The following is an 18290-nucleotide window of genomic DNA, read 5'->3' on the forward strand; positions in this document are numbered from 1 at the left end:
TTGGTTTGTTTTTCCAAGCTCCTGTTACATATTTCTGCAAGAGTAAATCAAGGACTATAAAGAGGGCCAAAGGATCTTCATTCTTGGTATGTGTTTTGACCAGAGGGCAAAAGAAAGCAGAAAACCTGCAAATTCTGTTCAGTAGATGTAATCTCAGATAGCAAACGGACTCATAACCAGACAGACTGAGAATGCAGCCTGGAGACGGGCAACGAATGCCATTACTTCAGAACTGCGAGGGCATTGCCATCTTGAAATACATCTTTTAAAAAATATTCATTTTTTATTACCGTGTATATAAGAAAGAGAGAAGGGCAGAGAGAGACAGAGAGGATGAACACAGGCACCGTGAAATGTGGTGGTGGAGGTCAGTGGGCAGCTTCCAGGAACTGGTTCTGTCCAGCCGTGTGGGATGGGGACCAAATTCTGTCATCATCCTTGGCAATAGCACTTTTACCCACCAAGCCTTTTTACCAATCCCAAATACATCTTACTCTCAAACTGGAAATGTAAAATGTTTATCTTAACATGATCATTAATATGTCTTTTATTTATTTACTTGCTTTTGTTTTTTTGACAATTGTATAGACTGTAGCCTAGGCTGTCCAGGAACTCATGTAGCCCAGGCTAGCGGCAAGCTCACTCTGATCCTTCTGTTTCTACCTTGACAAGTATTTGATCTGCCAGGACAGACTATAATGAAGGATTAACAGTAGTGTTTATTTCTACAAGATCTCACAGGATCGTGCAAAAAGTACGCCTTTTTTAACTTTAAATTTGAACTTGATTTCAGTGTTCGGATAGAAAGCCGAAATGTGGGGAAACATATGTTTTTTGAGGGGGTAGGAGGTGTCACATCAAGGCAGCTAATATGAACTCATGGTCTGTCTAATCCCAGGGAGCAGTTAACTTTAACAGTTTCATCTCTAGAATGCAAAAGCAATCTTCCGTATGCATTCAGACTCAGAAGCTATCCTTGCCGGAACTCTGGAGAGGGACTGGTGAGATCTGGGAAGCCTAGTTACCCAGCACAGGCAACGGTCAGGTTTCTACTTTCTGAAGCCATCAAGGGCTTGGCTGTCATGCTTGGTGCCCTGGGGAGCAAGGCAGCAAAGCAGGTTAGGAAAAAAAGTATTTTCACTTTAGTGAGCCAATTTTAATTCCTTCTAAGGTGTAAAGTTTATACTACGATGTTAACGCTTAAATCAACTTACTTTTGGGGTTGTTTATCTTCATCCTTCTCCTTTATCAAATCATGTTTGTGGTTCTCATAACAAATACACAATTGAGTATCAGGCGCAAAAGCCAACGTCAGAGTTATTGATATAGAAGGGTAAGGTGAGCGCATGAGTGGTGTAGGAGCATTCATGCCTCTAGCAGCTAATCCAGAGCTGGGGGCCCTTAACTTGACTTTCCAGAGCAGCACTCAGAGGAAAAGTAACCAAGTCAAAAAAGCAAAGACAAAACACCAAGCTTTATATGCAAAAGATGAAACTCTTGATAAATTCTCCTCCTGCTCCTTTCCCTCCTCCTTCTTCTTGGTTTGAGACATGGTCTCTCTGTGTAGTCCTGGCTGCCCTGGACTTTGCTATGTAGACCAGGCTAGTCTCGAACTCTCAAATGCAGAGACCAAAGGTGTGCGCCACCACACCAGGATTGCTTTCTTCCTGTAAGCTTTGGGTGTTTGTTTTGTTTTGTTCTATTTTTGAGACAAGAGCCCAGGCTAGTCTCAAAACCGATCTTGAACCTACAGCCCTTTGATGCCAGCCTCCTGGATTCTGTACCTAAGAACGTGTCCCACCATGCTCAACTCAATGGGTTGGTTTTCACTGGGAGACAACACCGGAAATAGGTAACCTTTCTCAGAAAATAAAACAGGGAGGGGATTTTGTAACTTGACAAGATAGCCTGCTTACTGTAAGGCCCATCCGATAAGAACAGGATAGCTTCCCCCTCCCTATTCAGTTAATTCTCAACCCTGATCCAAAACTACAGTAGAGTCTGACGAGAAGCCTTGAAAGACAGAAAAATAAAGCTAGATTTATATAAGTTTTATTGCGGCACATTGTGGTTATCCCGGTTTGTTATTCACTGGTGATATCTAATTCTTCCTATGCCCAATACATGAATTAAGCATAGGTAATAGGAAAAATAAGGTAAATATAGGGTTTTCTACCATCTGTGATTTCTAGTTGTCACTAGAGATCTTAGAATGCATCCCTCACACAAGGATAAGAGAAACTAGAGTGTATGGGGGGGGGGGGGTTGAGGTGCCTTTTCTTGTTTTGCTTTGTTGAGACAGAGTTGCACACTGTAGCCCAGGCTGGCCTGGAATCCATGGCCATCATCCTACCTGAGCCTCCTGAATGTTAAGATTCTAGACATGAGCAACCAGGTCCAGCAATATGTGTAATCTTGAAGTTTTGGTTTATTGCTTCCAATGGAAAAAAGAAAGCCACAGGAACATAGTAATTCCATAAATTATAAAAAAATCAAAATGACTTTCTGTTTCTGCTTCAGGGGTGTCCTCTTCCTCCAAAACTCACACTGTGCCCCAGCTTTCCCGTTACAACTTTAATATTACTTGAAAACAATTGAACTGACCCAAATCCCAGGAAGAAAGACAAACGTTTGTGCTTATCTTTTATTTATCACTATCCAGTATATTCAAGACAGTCTCATGTGGTACAACAGCTCTCCCCAACACTTTCCTGTAGGAGGCGTTCCCCAGGTCATGCTATCAGGCAGCTGGTGTGTATGCATGTGGTGTTCAGCCCCCACCACAGAATCTCAGTAGCTCTGTGTTCCACAGGCTCCCTCCCGAGAGTTCAGTAGGTATCTGTGGTACACAGCCTTCTGAACAGCATCCTCAGCCATTCCTTTTTTGGTCCAGATTCCCAATCACAGAAATGACTCTCTCCTTGCCATGGTGAAGCAATGTGTCCCAGCATGCTCCACCAGGAAGTCACTCCCCCAGGGAGCCACCAACTCTCTGTCCGCCCACCGTCTGAAAGCCACAGCCATATGCTCCTCTCGGTTATGGCAATTTTAGGAATGTAGATTTTTTTTTTTTACATTGCTCTTTTCCTTGTGGTAGTCCCAAAATGAAAGCGCAGGGAAGTAGTTTGCAAAGTTCGTGAATAATGTGTGTACAGTTGAAGCCTCCCTTCCTTTGAGGAGCGCCACTGTGTATGACACACTGGTGACTGGTCCCAACATGGTTCCAGATGGACCGGTAACTGTGATTTTGGGATGAAGATGCAAGCCCACCCTTCTGCTCCTTAGGGATGAATTGATTCATCCTTCAGTTGCAAGTAGCTTTGGTGGATCCACCTAGCCACTTCTCAGACATGCCCAAATCTGCCTGCTCCACAGGGCGTACACAGCCTGAGCCGCTCAGCTGCAGACTCCCTTACATAAGCAGAAAGGTCACAAGCTCTTTTGGAAAGTTAAAAGGCACGTCGTATTTTCCCTGAATTTATATTCTCTGTGCCTCTTGCTCCCACTTTCTCCTTTCGTGCCCCTTTTTCGAACTGAGCTGGAATAGAAGACTCTTAAGAGCCTTAGCCAGAGAAGTCAGAGTAAAGGAGATCCTTCCTGAATTCCCTCTGTGGTCCCAGGTGTGCTGCAGACAGCTGAGCAGCAGGAGAAGCAAGGCGTGGGGCAAGTCTGAGTTTCTTTCATCCTGGGTAGCTAGCGGCTTCCCGTCGATCTGGTTTTCTCTATTAAGTCTGGGTCATGTGAGCAGTTTCACGTGAAGAGTTGATCAGGTCCTAGGTTTGGAATCTGCTTGAGGAGGCACAGCGCTGGGACCAGGGAACTTTCTTTTTTCAAGATGCCTGGGAAGCCCTGCAGCTTATTCAGACTAAGGTAAAGGCTGCACTATTCCTGGCATGGGTGATAGCAGCCAAGGCAATAGCTTTACTTTCATGTACAATCAAGCTCTTATCAAAGCCCTACCCAGGATCAGCGGTGCCTTTAGCGTTAGGGGTGAGGTGTGGCCATAAAGCCAAGTCCCTTCTGGAAGGACTCTATACTCTGATTGCCCCCTGCAGTGGGGGGCTGGTCCACCTCAGAATCCTTCTGTTTTGTTTTGTTTTGTTTTGTTTTGTTTTGTTTTGTTTTGTTTTGTTCTTCCTATTTTGTTGTTTGTTAGTTTTGGGTTTTTGCTTCCTTGTTTGTTTTGTTTTTCAAGACAAGGTTTCTCTGTGCCGCCCTGGCTGTCCTGGAATTCAAACTCAGATCCAACTGCCTCTGTGCTAGGATTCAAGGGGTATGTCACTGAATCTGTTCTTTATTTTGGCAGTTTCAGGAAATGGGTCTTGAGGAAGTTGTGTCCTTTTGAATTCACACAGGGATCCCAAGTGGCCTAGCTGTCACCTGGGTAGCAGCAGGTATACTGATGTCTGATCTATATCACCTGGTAAGAATCTGATGACTGAGGATCTTTCTGCCAGGGGACCAAAGAGAGAAAGTTCTTAACATAAACTAGAGGATCCAGGAGGCTTTCTGGAGGAAGGGGACCGAGCTAGGTGACTAAAAGACTAGAGGCTGTACCAAGCAAAAATATAGTTGCCAGAGAAAGCAGAAATCCATCCAGGTGCAGAGACTCAGTGAATCAGCTCAAGTTGCCATCATCTGTCTTGCATTTTAGAAAGATCGCTTCGGCTCAGTGGTTCTTCAGCCACGGGCAGTTTGATGCCTTGATGGACATCCGGCTTTAACACCTTTCCGCTTTTCACAGCTGAAGTGAGAAGTCAGAGACGTTGAGAAACATTTGCAATGAGCAAGACAGGCTGCCACAGGAAAACACAAGGTCTTTGCTCCAACCTATAGCACAAAGAATGGATTTGAGGGAGAAGAATTAAAGCCAGAGTTGCAGGAATGCTGGCTTGGTGGTACCTATCTGTAATCCCCTTCCAGTCCATCCTCAGCTACGTTGTGAGTGTGAGGCCAGCCTGGGCTAAATAAGACCTTGCCTCAAAAAAGCAAAAGCAATTGAAAATGAGAATAAAAGTAAGAGCTAGGGATGGGGGAGATTTATAATCCTTAATTCTAGGTTACCAACTGGTCTGGGTTTCAAACCATCTAGGAGACATACCCTGGGCTGTATCTCTAACCGAAAGCCAAATAAACCCTTCACCTTTTAGGTTGATTCTTTCAGGTATCAGTCACAACAAGAAGAAAAGAAACAGCTACATAACTGGGATAGCAAATGTAAAGATGAACATATCTGGCAAGATTTTGAGTGGATCATGACAGTCACAATAGGGGGTGGTGGGTGAGGAAGGAACTAGAGGAACTGCCTTGGGGAACTAGGTGGATGGCGATGGATGAAAGAGGAAGCGCAAATGGGAAAGGGGGAAATGGCTGCCACCTTCACTCATTTATTTAACCAGACTGTACAAGAATTCCACAGGACCAACTTAGTCAGTACCCACCTTCACACATGTGGTTCTTTTGAGGTGAAGACAAACTCAGAGGCTGAGAGGAACCGCCACAGCGGAGAAGACCCATCCGGTATGGGAACACACTGAGGGACAGGGCTTTAGAGAAGGTCCAGCTCAGCCTTCTTGAGGATGTGACATCCATATCTTGATCCTTCAAGTGTCCGATATGTTGCCCCAGCCCAGAGCTGACAGAGGGAGAGTGTTTCAGGCAAAGATTGTGCGTGCAAAAGTGCAGGTGTCAGTCAGACTCCCTCTGGCGGAGGAGACAAAGGGGGACATAGGGCAGCAGGGTGTGGGGCCAGAAAGCACGTAGAGACTAGGTCACATAGGGCTTCACGAGTGCAGAAAATAACCTCACCTTTCACTGGGAAGCAAAACATTTGTGGGAAGAGGCCCCGTTCGATTTGTCCTGAGCGCTCTGACTCTCCACGGAGAATGGATTGGGACAAGCTTGGAGACATCAGGACAGTTAAGGGCTACTGCACTAAAGGGTATAATGAATGCTGTGACCAGGGTAATGGCAGGTAGGTGCAGAGACAAGGGTGGATTTGAGAAAGAACCCTGAGTCTGAGTCAGTAGGGTTTGTTGACCAGATAGGAAAGAATGCGGATGGGAAGATGAAGTCCGTGTTTAACCCGTGGGGTCTCAACTGCCCGTGACACTATAGGTGGGTCTTCTCAGGATAGTCTTGAGCCCTGCCCTGTCCTATTGCATGAGGATCTCAGGTGGCATCTGCAAAGGGGTGGAAAGGAAAGAGCCACTGAGGGGGAATTAAGTGGACAGGTCCAGAAATGCCTAGGAGGAGTGCTGAGAGATAAGGCTCAGTGGGCGAGGGCTTGCCCAAGTTGTTTACACCAAACCTGATGACCCAAGTGTGATCCGCAGGACCCGCATAATGGAAACTCCTGCCAGTTGCCCTTTGACCTCCGCATGCTGCATGTGCACTTAAACCTACGCTAAATAAACAAATGTAATAACAAAAAAAATTTTTAAAGGAAAACTTTGTGTCATGTTAAGATTTTGATCAATTCCTTTCAGGAGTTTTAGGCAGGGATTACAAAGATCTCCGTGTTGTTGGCATGAAGGATGGAGGGGATTCCAGAAGGGAAACAAGAAGGTGAATATAAGGCAGGATGATTGACATGGGAGGAGGGGTTATTTGTAAGAGATCTCTGAGATGTGACATCATTAGGGACCTGGCGATAAATGCAGAGGATGAGTTATTTTTGCCAAGCCCAGAGGGCTTTTTCCAACATATTCTTCATGACACCAGTGATGCCTGTGGAAGGCCGGGCAGGCCTGCTGCAGATGCTGAGATGTGGGCCTCCCAGGCAGCTGGAAGTCCCCCCCTCCCCCATCCAAAGTAGAAGGTAGCACACATGGCCAGACACCTTTCAGGTCGATGTGCATCCTCTACCCCAAACACCTGCGCTTGATGGCGCTCTGTCCTGCCTGTGTCCCTTTAGTCCCGTTTCCCACTGTTCGCCATCCTCAGCGCACCGCCTCAGTTGTGCTGACTCTAAGTCAGGTAGGGGAGCAGGCTGGCTGCAGTGAGGACTGCCATCACTGTGGTTATGAGAAGATCTGACCCAATCTTGCTCATACTCTTGGCTCAAGGCTAACTGAATTCTTGCCAGTTCCCAACCAAACTGATAACATTCCTATCTCCAAGACTTTGTTTTTGGGTAGGGTATGTCTTTATCGGTTTGTTTGAATTTTTACTTGTTTTATGCATTCATGGGTGTTCTGTCTGCATGTATGTCTGTGGACCAGGTGCATGCCTGGTGCCTGTGGAGGCCAGAAGATGGCCTCTGACTAATGGTTGTGAATTAACCATGTGGGTGCTGGGAACAGAACCTGGGCTCCTAACCACTAGCCATCTGTCCAGCCTTTTATCGTTTGCTTGCTTGATCGATTGATTGATTGATTGATTGATTGATTGATTGATTTTGAGACATGGTTTTATTATGCAAGCCTGGCTGGCCTGGACCTTGCTGTGTAGATCAGGCTGATCTCAAGTGTGGGTCCCCTGAAGGCTGGGAGGGCAGGCATGCGCCAGGCTCCCACCTTTTGCTCATCCTGCCCTTGACCTCCGTGGCAGTTCTCCGCCACCTTCTCCCTGCTGGCTCCCCAGTGCATCTCCTCCTGGAAGTAGCTTCTGCTCTACAGTGTCTGCACGCTCACACGCCTCTCTCTATTTTCCTTACCAAGGCTAAAATGGTATTATAGCTCTTCAGTGAAAAGCACTCTGAAAACCAGGATCCCGTCTCAGCCATATTTGTTTTCTTCAGAGATTTCAAAACAATACCATTTCGAGGGCAGTTTGTAGTAGGAATGCAGCTTCAGCAAGTGTAGACAGAGGAAGAATAAAAGTGGGGAGAGGCACGTTGTCCTGTAAACTTGAGAGGCAGAATTGTGGCAGATTCAAGGCCTGCCTGATTTACACAGTGAGTTCAGGCTAGCCAGGGCTGTGTGGCAAGACTTCGTCTGACAAGGCCAAGGAAATGCATATATAGTGTGCGCACCCCTAATCCAAAAGCCTCACATCTGAAATTTTTTAATGTATTTAATTTTATTTATATACGTTGGTGTGAATTGTCAGATTCCTTCGAACTGGAATAACAGAGTTTTGAGCGGCCATGTGTGTGCTGGAACTTGAATCCAGGTCCTCTGGGAGAACAGACAGTGCTCTTAACTGCTGAGCCATCTCTCTAGTCCCTCAAATTTGAAATTTTAAAGATTGTTTACATTTGTTTGTTTGTTATTTATTTAGTGTGTATGCGGCCCTGTGTGCTATAGCCTGTGTGCTTTTTCTTTATATTTATAAAGAAAAGAAGGGAGGGAGGAAAAGAGAGGGAGGAAAGGGAATGAAAGAAGAGCCGAAATATGTCTGGTCCCAAGCACATTGGGTAAGGAATCCTGACTTGTGCTTAGCATGCAGATATTATTAGTAGAACTAATATTTCAGGATAGTATGAAAAAAATCCACAACTTAAATGTCTGTTCGAAGTTGAAGATCAACTACAAAACAGCTATGGCTATCTTTAAAATATAAAACCGTTTGGCGTGCCAGCTTTTATGGTCTACTTGCTTGAACTCTGAAGCAGGGAAGTGGATGAAGGTCAGCTGTTGCCCAGCCACTCCTGACTGCGCCAATCCACAGTCCCAACTTGTGTCACACTTGGTTCCCTGGCTGCTGCCTTGGTGGAGGAGGTGGCCTACTTTCCCGAAGAGCTGTGAATCACTGAAGTCTAACCCTGAATCAGGACCGGCATGGGCACACGTACTCTTGGCATAGTACTCTAGGCTGGCGAGCTGGCATCGACCCCTTTTTATTTTCATATTTATTGTATGTATGTGTGGCAGCACGTGTGCGCCACAGCATATGTTTGTGGGAGCTGGCTCTCTCTCTCCACATGTGGGTCCTACAGATCTGACTCTGGTCGGCAGGCTTGGTGGCAAGAACCTTTGCCTCCTGAGACATGTCACCTCAAGCCAGCGACTTCATGAACAAAATCCCCCAGAAGCAATTCTTGTAAGGCTTGTTTTTTAAACGGTTCTTATAAATGAATTCTGGCCCTGGTGTAATTGCTCTTTAAAATAGAAATGCCCAGAAGTGTTTCTATTTGCAACAGAAGCCAGTGTACTCTGCTGGTTAAGGACAACTGTAAATTTAGACCGCCTCACCCAGCTCCTACCCTGGATGCTCACTGCCTTGTAAGCCGTGCTTCCCAGCCTCCCTGTGCTTTATGTTATCATCTGTGAAACAGAAACAGCCATGATCTCTGCCTTGATGGGGGATCTGAGTGAGTCTGGCGCCGGCCACGTTTATATATTTAGCAGATATAGGCAGTTCTTTACATGTGTTTATGCTGTGCTCAGATGCAAACTACGTGGGTGGCAGGAATGGAAATACAGATTCTAAGCAATCCCAGGGGAAAGTTTTCTGAAATTTTGCTCAGGTGATGCACTAACCAAAAGGTGTCCTTTTAAGGAGCGTTAAAAATACACCGTATTCTCTCTTGATGGTGTCAGGTAATGGTAAATGTGCTATTTCATTGGCTTTTCTTCCTGGTGAAAGTCAGCCTCTTCAAAGAAGTGATCTCAAATTCTTTCCGCAGGTGTGCTGATGGTGCAGGACCTTCTCTGAGGGAGACAGCTGCGGTAAGTGGCGGGGGAGCCAGAGTTGGCCCTGAAAACATGGCGTCTGTGTCGCCCCGAGCGGCTGCCTTGTGAGCAGGATTCTCCTCGGCTTGGCTTCACGTTGGCTTCAGATTTCTCCCAGAGAGTCCAAAGTTTCTGGGTGGCTCTGGTCCACACTCACCTCCTAGAGTCTGCAGGAAGCCGTAGCTGGTGTGTTTCCACCACACTACAGCTGGCGCCTCCGCTGTCAACCCCATGTCCCTCCTGTCCAGCACTGAACTGGCGACTGGCAGGAGGCATGGGGCAGTCACAGCCACGTTTTCGTCAAGTGAGTGTTAGCTGGATCCTTTCTGAGTGCGGACGTGTTTTCATTCAAAGTGGAAACCCCTGAAGGTGTGTGTGGATGGGGAAGGCTCACAGAAGGGGCTTAACCACACACAACTCTTGAGTACCAAAGGCAGACATGTATTTGTTTACTTACATACTTAGGACATATTAAGCACATAGGTGTTTTGGCTGCATGTGCAAGCTGTTGTCTGTGCAAGCACTTGCAAGCAGTGCCCACAGAAGCCAGAAGTGGTGTCAGGTTCCCGGAGCTGGAGACCGTGAGGGGTGCTGGTGATACAACCTGGCTGCTCTAGAAGAAGGGACTGTGTTCTTAACCACTGAGCCACCTCTCCGGCTCCAAAGGCAGAAAGTCTGGCTTTCCACTGTGTTTACATATTCTTCAGGGTTGAGAATCAGAAGTATTCTATTTCTGGTTTTATTTTGAGATCATAGCTCCTGCTTTGCGTTGTCTGTATGGCTAATGATCCGTAAATAAAAGGTGGGCTTTTGAGGGGGCCGCTGAGAGCGTAGGAAGAGGGAGGGGCGATTTTCAAATGACTGCACCCTGAGCCCTGGCGCGCCCACTCGCTGCAGCAAGTACGAGTACAGTCGTGGTGAGGGCTGTACTCGAGCACGAGTTCATTGCGTGAAAACAAAAGTGGACTCTTCTCCCTGGTAATGAGATTTTTTTCTGAGTAATTATAAGGAGATAGCTCTGGCAGTAATGTCTTTGCCTTGAAAGCCTAAAATAAATAAATGAACTGGCAGCTTTGGTGTAATGGGTAAAGTGCAGAGCACGTGGAAATACGGAGGACTGTGATGGCAGCACCGCCCTCCCTGGGAGGCGGGGGGGAGGGGGGGAGAGGTTAAACAGTTCTCAGCTGCTCGCTCAGAAGCTCCTGGCTCAGCTAGGCTGAAAGACGCAACAAGAGAGACCTTGCCCCAAACAGAGTTGCGGGTGAGGACTGCGAGCCCACGAGTGCACTGTGGCATGGCGAACCCACATTCACACAAAGCCAGCTGTGGTGGGTGCCCCTGTTCCCAGCGCTGTGCCTTGTCTCCTCGGCAAGCTCCAGAGCAGAAAGAGAACCGATCTAAAAAAAAGAAAAAGGGGAGAGAACCTATCTGAAAAAGGAGAGGGTCTGTCTGAAATAATAAAAAGTTGGAGAGCACCTAAGGCATTATGTCTGAGGCCTCCGCATGCACACAAAGAGAAAGCCCCATCTTGAAAAAAAATCGCTCCTGCTTGTCTTTTTAATCAGCTATTTCATAGCTATCAGCGTGTAAGGGACTGTTGTCTTAATGAATGATAATCCCAAATCATTTGATTTTTACCAGCACAGACTCAGGAGCCAGATGCTGGGGTGACAACTTGCTAGCTTAGAGAGGCAGAGAGAGCACCCAGCTGACCTTCCTTCTCAGCTCACATCCCAGAGGAAAAAGCCTGCCAGCTCACCCGACAGCCCAGGAAGAAAAAGCCAAAAGCTAAAAGCCGAAGAGCCCTTTATTCTTCTCCCTGCCGTCTTAAATACCCTTCAGCTCAAAGTCCTTCCTTTTACTTAATCCCTTTCAGCTGGCTTCCTGCTCTGCCTCTTGACCTCAAGTTAACTTTATTAAATCCTAGGTTCAGAAAGCTCTTGGAGTAAAGGTGTGTGCTAAGGCTGAGCCACACAAAATAAGAAACAGGCTTTTACAATTCACAGTCTCTGGGTTCACAATGGGATCAAATATCCTGCAACAAGGGACCTGCCAGTGAGCCTTGTGAGAATGACTGTCCGCTACCACCAGTGACAAAAAGGGAAAGAATAGAAATTCTGCGTAAAGCCACAGCTGTGTATGGCATCCTGGAAGTTGACCATTGATGCCACAGGGATTCTTGCCAAACCTGGGGTGATGAATTTCCCACCACTTGATTGGCAGCTGGGCAGGATGATACATGGAGGTGTGGGGGAGCTGTTAGTATTTTGTGCGAGATTTATTGTGTGATTGAATCACCCTCCTTTGAGAAAAGGTGGCAGGCACTACTTAAACAAATGCACAATAAAAAGAAATAAAGCATCCCAGAAACATGGAATGCTTTGGCACTAGATGGAAACTTAGAGATTGCCTCGCCCAGGATTCCTCTCAGACTCAGCGCCATGGACGTCTTTAGCCCAACCGTGGTCTGTGAGGGCACTGGCTAGTATTTGGCAGGGTGTGCCAAAGCACCTCACCTCTGCGTACAGGATGCCGGCATCTCTCTTCCCTCCAGCTGTGGTCCCTCTGGAACATGTAGCCTCCAGCTGAGAACAATTTCCTGGCAAGAGAAGAATCTAAAGTTAAAGTCCACCTTCAGGAACAGAGCTGTCACTTAGCTGATAGAGTGCTTGCTTGAGTTTGATCCCCCGCATCGCATCGTATAAACCAGGCATGTGGTGCGCCAGTAACTCCAACGCTTAGGAGGTGGAGGCAAGGTCAGAGAAGTTCAAGACCATTCCCTACTCTCTGTACCTAGCAAGTTCAAGGCTAGCCCGGGCCATAGGAGTATATAGACTAAATGTGTGTGTATATTAAAACGGACACACTTTCGTGTGCATGCACCAGACAAACCCACGGTGTGGTGATGCATGCCTGTGAATCCAGCACATGGGAAGGTCAGAAGTTCCCAGTAGCCTCTGCTACATAGCAAGGTCGAGGCTAGCCCAAGCTACATGAGACCCTGTCTCAAAAGAAGAGAAAAGAAAAGAAAAATGTGATGTGGGCCAGATAGTTGCTCTCGGTTTATCTGAACGCACTGTAGTTAAGCTCAATACTGCCAGCACCGTTTCTGGAGGGACACACCTCCAGAGTGAGACTTACCAAGCAGATAGCATCTCACGTCTCTGTACATATCCTCCCCTGCAGAGCCTGTGTGCCCAGGGTCTGAAAGCAGGAGCCAGGGGGCCGAGAACACACTGCTGAATGTGATCTCTGCAGGAAAGCAGACAGAAAAAAAAGAAGAAGAAGAAAGAAAGAAAAGAAAGCAGGGAGCACCTGAAAATTTAATTTGTTGACTTTACCCAGGCATTTGATAATATCGGGCGGCGGCAAGGGCTCCCACAGCCGCCCTGCAGGTTTGGCCGCCCTGGGACGTTCTCAAATGTTCGCAGGTTACACTCTGACAGGAGCTTTGTTTGTTCAGTTATGTCAACACCGCAGACAGTATCAGCAGAGGGCATTGAAGTTGTGTAAAAGGTCCTGGTTACTCAGTGACTTTTCTGCTCCCTGTTTCCTGAAAGCCGGAGTCTGAGAATGTTGTCCTGTTGGGCATCTGCCCAGCTCACGAGCTCTACGAATCTCAGACGTTCTCCAGAGAATTCTCCATAACCCCAAAGAACAGCAACAGTAGGCGGAGAGGACTCACCGAGGCCTGGACCCCGCTCTCCGTGGTTCCCAGCTGATACGTCAGCTCACCTTCTCAGCAGCCCAGAAAGGAAGCATTGCTTGATATCGTCCTTAGTTTTATTTGACCAACAAAGTCACTAAGCACAGAAGGTTAAGGGATTAGCCCAGAGCCATGTAGACCAGCGGTTCTCAACCTTCCTAGGCAGTGACCCTTTAACACAGTTCCTCATGTTGGGGTGACCCCAGCCATAAAATCATCATTGTTGCTACTTCATAGTTGTGGTTTTGCTACTGTTATGAATTGTAATGTAAATACTTAATATGCAGGATATATGTATGATGTTCCATCCCCTTTCCCAAGGGGTCCCGACCCACAGGTTGAGAACTGCTGCTGTAGACACTCCTGGCCAGAGCTGGGCCTCCACTGTGCAGCAGCACTTACGCTGTCTTCCCTCCAGCATGCTTTTCTGGGCCCTAATAGGGAAAATATTTTTCTTATCTTTTTTCTTCTCAAGACAGGGTTTCCACGTAGCCCTGCTGCCGTCCTGGAACTCATTCTGTAAATAGGCTGGCCTCGAACTCAGAGGTGGTCCTGGCTCTGACTCCTGAGTGTGAAAAAAATTTCTATAACTCAGTAATGCTGTAATATTCACTAGCAACCTCCCCTCTGTGGTTTTCTATCCTGGCGTGTCGTAAGTCAGTTCATAACTACGTACGAAGTGTCACTCCACACAGAAAGGCAGGGAGTGTGGAGGTTTCCCTTTCAGATGGGTTGTTATGTAGATATGTGCATTAGCAGAAGTTACCATGGAGCAACCAGGGCTTAGGATCAGCTCAGATGAGTGTGAACAGCCACCACCACTACGGCATTTATATGACACCTACGTGAAGTTCACTTGTTTTATCTCCAAAATGGGGATGATAAATCCTTAACTAAACCACAAATTTGTTATAAGGGTATAGGAGAAAAGATGTAAGAGGTGTAGTATTTAAAAAGTAACCAAGGGCTAGCAAGGTATCTCACAGGGTTAAAAGGGCAGGGGGCCACTTGCCACCAGGCCCAACAACCTTAGCTCCATCCCTGAGATACACATTGACCTCTGACCTCCACAAGAATGCCATGGTACACACAGCCTCAAATAAATAAACAAGTCATTTTAAAGATGTATTTATTTGCCTTTTACGTATGGTTGTTTTACCTGCATGTATGTTTGTGCACCACGTGCATGCAGTACCCACAGAGGTGAGAGGGTGATGGGTGCCCTGGAACTGGAGTTTCAGACAGTTATCAGCAGCCATGCCAGTCCTGGGAATTGAACCCAGGTCTTCTGAAAGAATAGCCGGTGCTCTTAACCACTGAGTCATCTCTCTAGCCCTATAATTATTTTTTTAAAGATCTATTTATTTATTTATACAGTGTTCTGCCCGCATACCAGAAGAGAGCATCAGATCTCACTAGAGATGGTTGTGAGCCACCATGTGGCTGCTGGGAATCAAACTAAGGACCTTGAGAAGAACAGCCAGTGCTCTTAACCTCTGAGCCATCTCTCCAGGCCCACCCCCTATAATTATTTTTTAAAATGAATGAGTAATTATGCTAGAATATAAGAATGTTGGTAGCAAATGAGTAGGGGAAAAAAAGATGTATTAGAGGGTTAGGGAGATGGCTCAGTAGGAAAGAGTACTTGCTATGCAAGCATGACAACCTGAGTTCAAATCCTCAGCTCCTGCATAAGAGCTGTCTTATAAAACCAGCCGGTGATGGCTCATGTCTTTAATCTCAACACTCAGGAGGCAGAGGCAGGTGGATCACTGAGCTTTGAGACCAGCCTGGTCCATAAAGGGAGTTCAAGGACAGCTCAGGATACACAGAGAAACCCTGTCTTGAAAAACAAAAAATAAAAAGAACCAGGTTGCATTCCTATAACCCCAGTCCTGGGGGCGTGGAAACGAGTGCATCATGGGAGCTCCCTAGCCGGCTAGTCTAGTCAAAATGGCGAACTTCAGTGTCAATGATAGGAGACCTTAGCAAGAGAACAATGTGGAACGTGGTAGAGGAAGACAAGACATTATCTACTGAGTTTGGTATGTGCACACATGTGCACACACACACCACACTACCACTTCCACACACAAACTTTTAAAAATCTTTTAGAGAAGTCCAGAAGGAAAGACTATTACCATAGGGGGAGAGAGATAAAATGTAATGTGAGGTGGGAAGGAGGCTCTAGGGAGCCAAGAGCTCAGAGGGCAAGAACTGAGTAGCAGAGTGAGCAGGAAATAGGGGGAAAGGAAGGACGGCAGCTGCCAGCCTTGCTCGGCCTGAGTACCCTGGCAGGATGAGCTGAGGTGGGAGGTGGGACTGACAGAGCCAGTTTGACAAAGGACATGCAGGTGGGGCCCTGGCATGGAAAAGTGAAGGTGCGGCGTGGATAATTGTCCCCAAGGTTATAAAGACAAATGAAGCTTGAAAGTGGGACAGCGACTGAATTTGATACCAACATGAGCACTTGCTAGTTTTTGTTTTTCTAAGGGAATGCAGCTTTAGCTTTATATCTGTCTCCTAAATCCTTTAAAAGTAGCAACGGTTTAAAAAGAGAGGCAAGATCTTACCTTTCAATGCCTTCATTTCAGAATTACTAAACCCACTCATACGGAATGTGTGATGGTTCTCCGTTCTTCGTTTCTTCCTCTTAGAATGTGATTTGATTAGTTTTTGAAATTAACATGAATGTGATGAGTTTCTGTTGTGGCATCTTCGTACTTTATTTTTCTAGTCCTTCTCCCCTGCCCACTCACTTCCTTCTTCCCCTTGCCCTCTTCCCTCTGCTGCACTTCCTTCTGTTTTACGTGATCACCTTCCTTGTGTTTCTCTCTGTTCTGTCATTTGGAATGGCCTCTGGATAGGAACACTGTCTTTTCTCAAGCCCTTTGAGTTCATAAAACTCAAGGTCCACTTGGATGGCAGCTAAGACACTCTTAACAGAAAATGCACAGTTAGGAAATCCAAAGTCCTAGCCATTAGCACCATAAAGACGATACCCCCCACTTGAGAATGGTTAACTTCCGGATTGCCAGGAATCGCTCTTCTACCATAAAGCCTGCTTAATTCTGTAAGAGTCTCAGCGCCTGCCTGAACATTGTTGTTAAAACAATTAACATTCATTGAATTATGTATTGCGGATTGTACATATGAATGTATGTGCAGGGAGTGGACATACGAATGTGTGTGGGGGATGGTGTATGTATGAAGATATATAGAGGGGAGTGTGCATAGGTGTGTGTGGAGGGGAATGTGCAAATGAGAGTCTGTGTAGGAGAGCATGCGTGTATGGAGATGCGTAAGGGAACATGCACATGCATATGAGTGTAGCAGAGGGTACTTACCAGTGCGTGTGTAGGATAACGTATGTGTGAATACGTATCTAGGAAAACATGCATATGAGGGTATGGGTAGGTGTCCCTGTCCCATTGTAAATAGCAAAAATAAGAAAACACCAAATTGAGAAATAAATGTTGGAAAAACTGATCAGTAGTTCTTAGACTAGCACCACTGACCCTTGGAGGAACATACAAGTGTTTTAGCTGGAGAAGATATAAAATAATATTATATATATTTTTTACTTGAAAATTGACAGGCAAAAATATACAATTCACCTGTTGGGAGTCAACCAGTTGCCAGTGCGCTTGTTCCTAAGCCGGCCATCATGAGGGAGGAGAGTGGCATGCCTCCCCCCTGGGACGCTTCCCTGCTGGAGAGTGAGTTTTTTCAAGGTAAGTTCATGCATCAGGTCTCCCTAGGTACTCTGGGAACTAGAGAGAGTATCTGTACTGAATGCTCTAAACAAATCAAGGCCTGACTTACTTCCTCCACCTCAAGAGGATTCCATTCTATGTTATGAACCCAAATCTTGAAGAACCTTATGGCTAAACATAGTCTAAGCAAATAATCTGAGATCAAAGACTGACAAACTTATGGACCAGTGATGCTGTTTAATATTTTACCTCAGATCAAAAAGAAATACATCTAAAAGCTTGCTCTTAAAAGTCTCTTATTGTTATTGATTAGGGCACAAATGCACTGTGAGCAATCCAGTAGTCATTAAACAGTTCACCCAGTGACCCAGATATCAGAAGTACAGAATACACATGAGTCATAGTATTGATAACATAGTTCACTTTACACGCATTATTCTGTATCACCATGCCCGAGGCCAGGAGAGTTAAGCCCATGGTCATCCAGCAGCTTTGCAGTGAGGAAACATTCAGTTTGCTGTGAAATGGGACCAGTGGTAGTCATAGAGCCTTAGGCTAGGCTCTTCATCTAGGAACACCCTGGAGCAAGGTGGGCAGGGACCAGGGGGAAATCTATTCCAAGTGAAGCTTTTGCTTGAAAAGGAATCAGCACAAGCCTCTGAAAAGAAAGGCTGGTGGCAGAGCACTAATTTTTCCGGCCTCTGGAGTAGTAAGAAAAACAGCCCCAATAATGTGAGGTTCTGACCAACTTTGAGTGCCTGAATTCTGTTACAGGGTGAGAAAAGTGGCTAGTCCCAGGAGGGAGTCCAAGTGGCCATGATTTCTTTTGTTTTCTGTTTTAAATGTGTTTTGTTTTGTCTTTAACATAAGGCTTTAATGTGTGTGTTTGGGGGGGCGGTAGGATGGCCACACATGACAGGGATGGGACATAAGCAGCTGAGGGGGCAGCAGCCTTACCAGGCCACAGAGGAAGACAAAGATGCCAGTTCTGATGAGACCTGATAGGCTAGGGTCAAATGGAAGGGGAGGAGGACCTCCCCTATCGGTGGACTGGTGGACTGGGGGAGGGGCATAGGAGAAGAGGGAGGGAGGGTGGGATTGGGAGGGGATGAGAGAGGGGGCTACAGCTGCGATACAAAGTGACTAAACTGTAATTAATAAAAATAAAATGAAAATGAAAAAAAGAAAAAATATTTTAAATGAAAAAAAAGAAGAAGAGAACGGAAACAAGAGACTTTTATCATTTGTTTT

The 18290-nt window shown here is 46.2% G+C and overlaps 1 protein-coding gene across 3 annotated transcripts in view; it reads left to right on the forward strand.

Moving 5' to 3' along the window:
* Positions 1-18290, forward strand: part of Exph5 (exophilin 5) — a 74015-nt gene that overhangs the window by 45163 nt on the left and 10562 nt on the right. For all 3 annotated transcript variants that reach the window (XM_021638679.2, XM_060373876.1, XM_021638680.2), the window contains 2 exons: positions 9572-9614; positions 16922-17057. In XM_021638679.2, the coding sequence (XP_021494354.1) occupies positions 9572-9614; positions 16922-17057 (179 nt within the window). The remainder of the gene's footprint in view (positions 1-9571; positions 9615-16921; positions 17058-18290) is intronic.

Source organism: Meriones unguiculatus, chromosome 1 (genome assembly GCF_030254825.1).
Source record: "Meriones unguiculatus strain TT.TT164.6M chromosome 1, Bangor_MerUng_6.1, whole genome shotgun sequence".
Classification (NCBI taxonomy): domain Eukaryota; kingdom Metazoa; phylum Chordata; class Mammalia; order Rodentia; family Muridae; genus Meriones; species Meriones unguiculatus.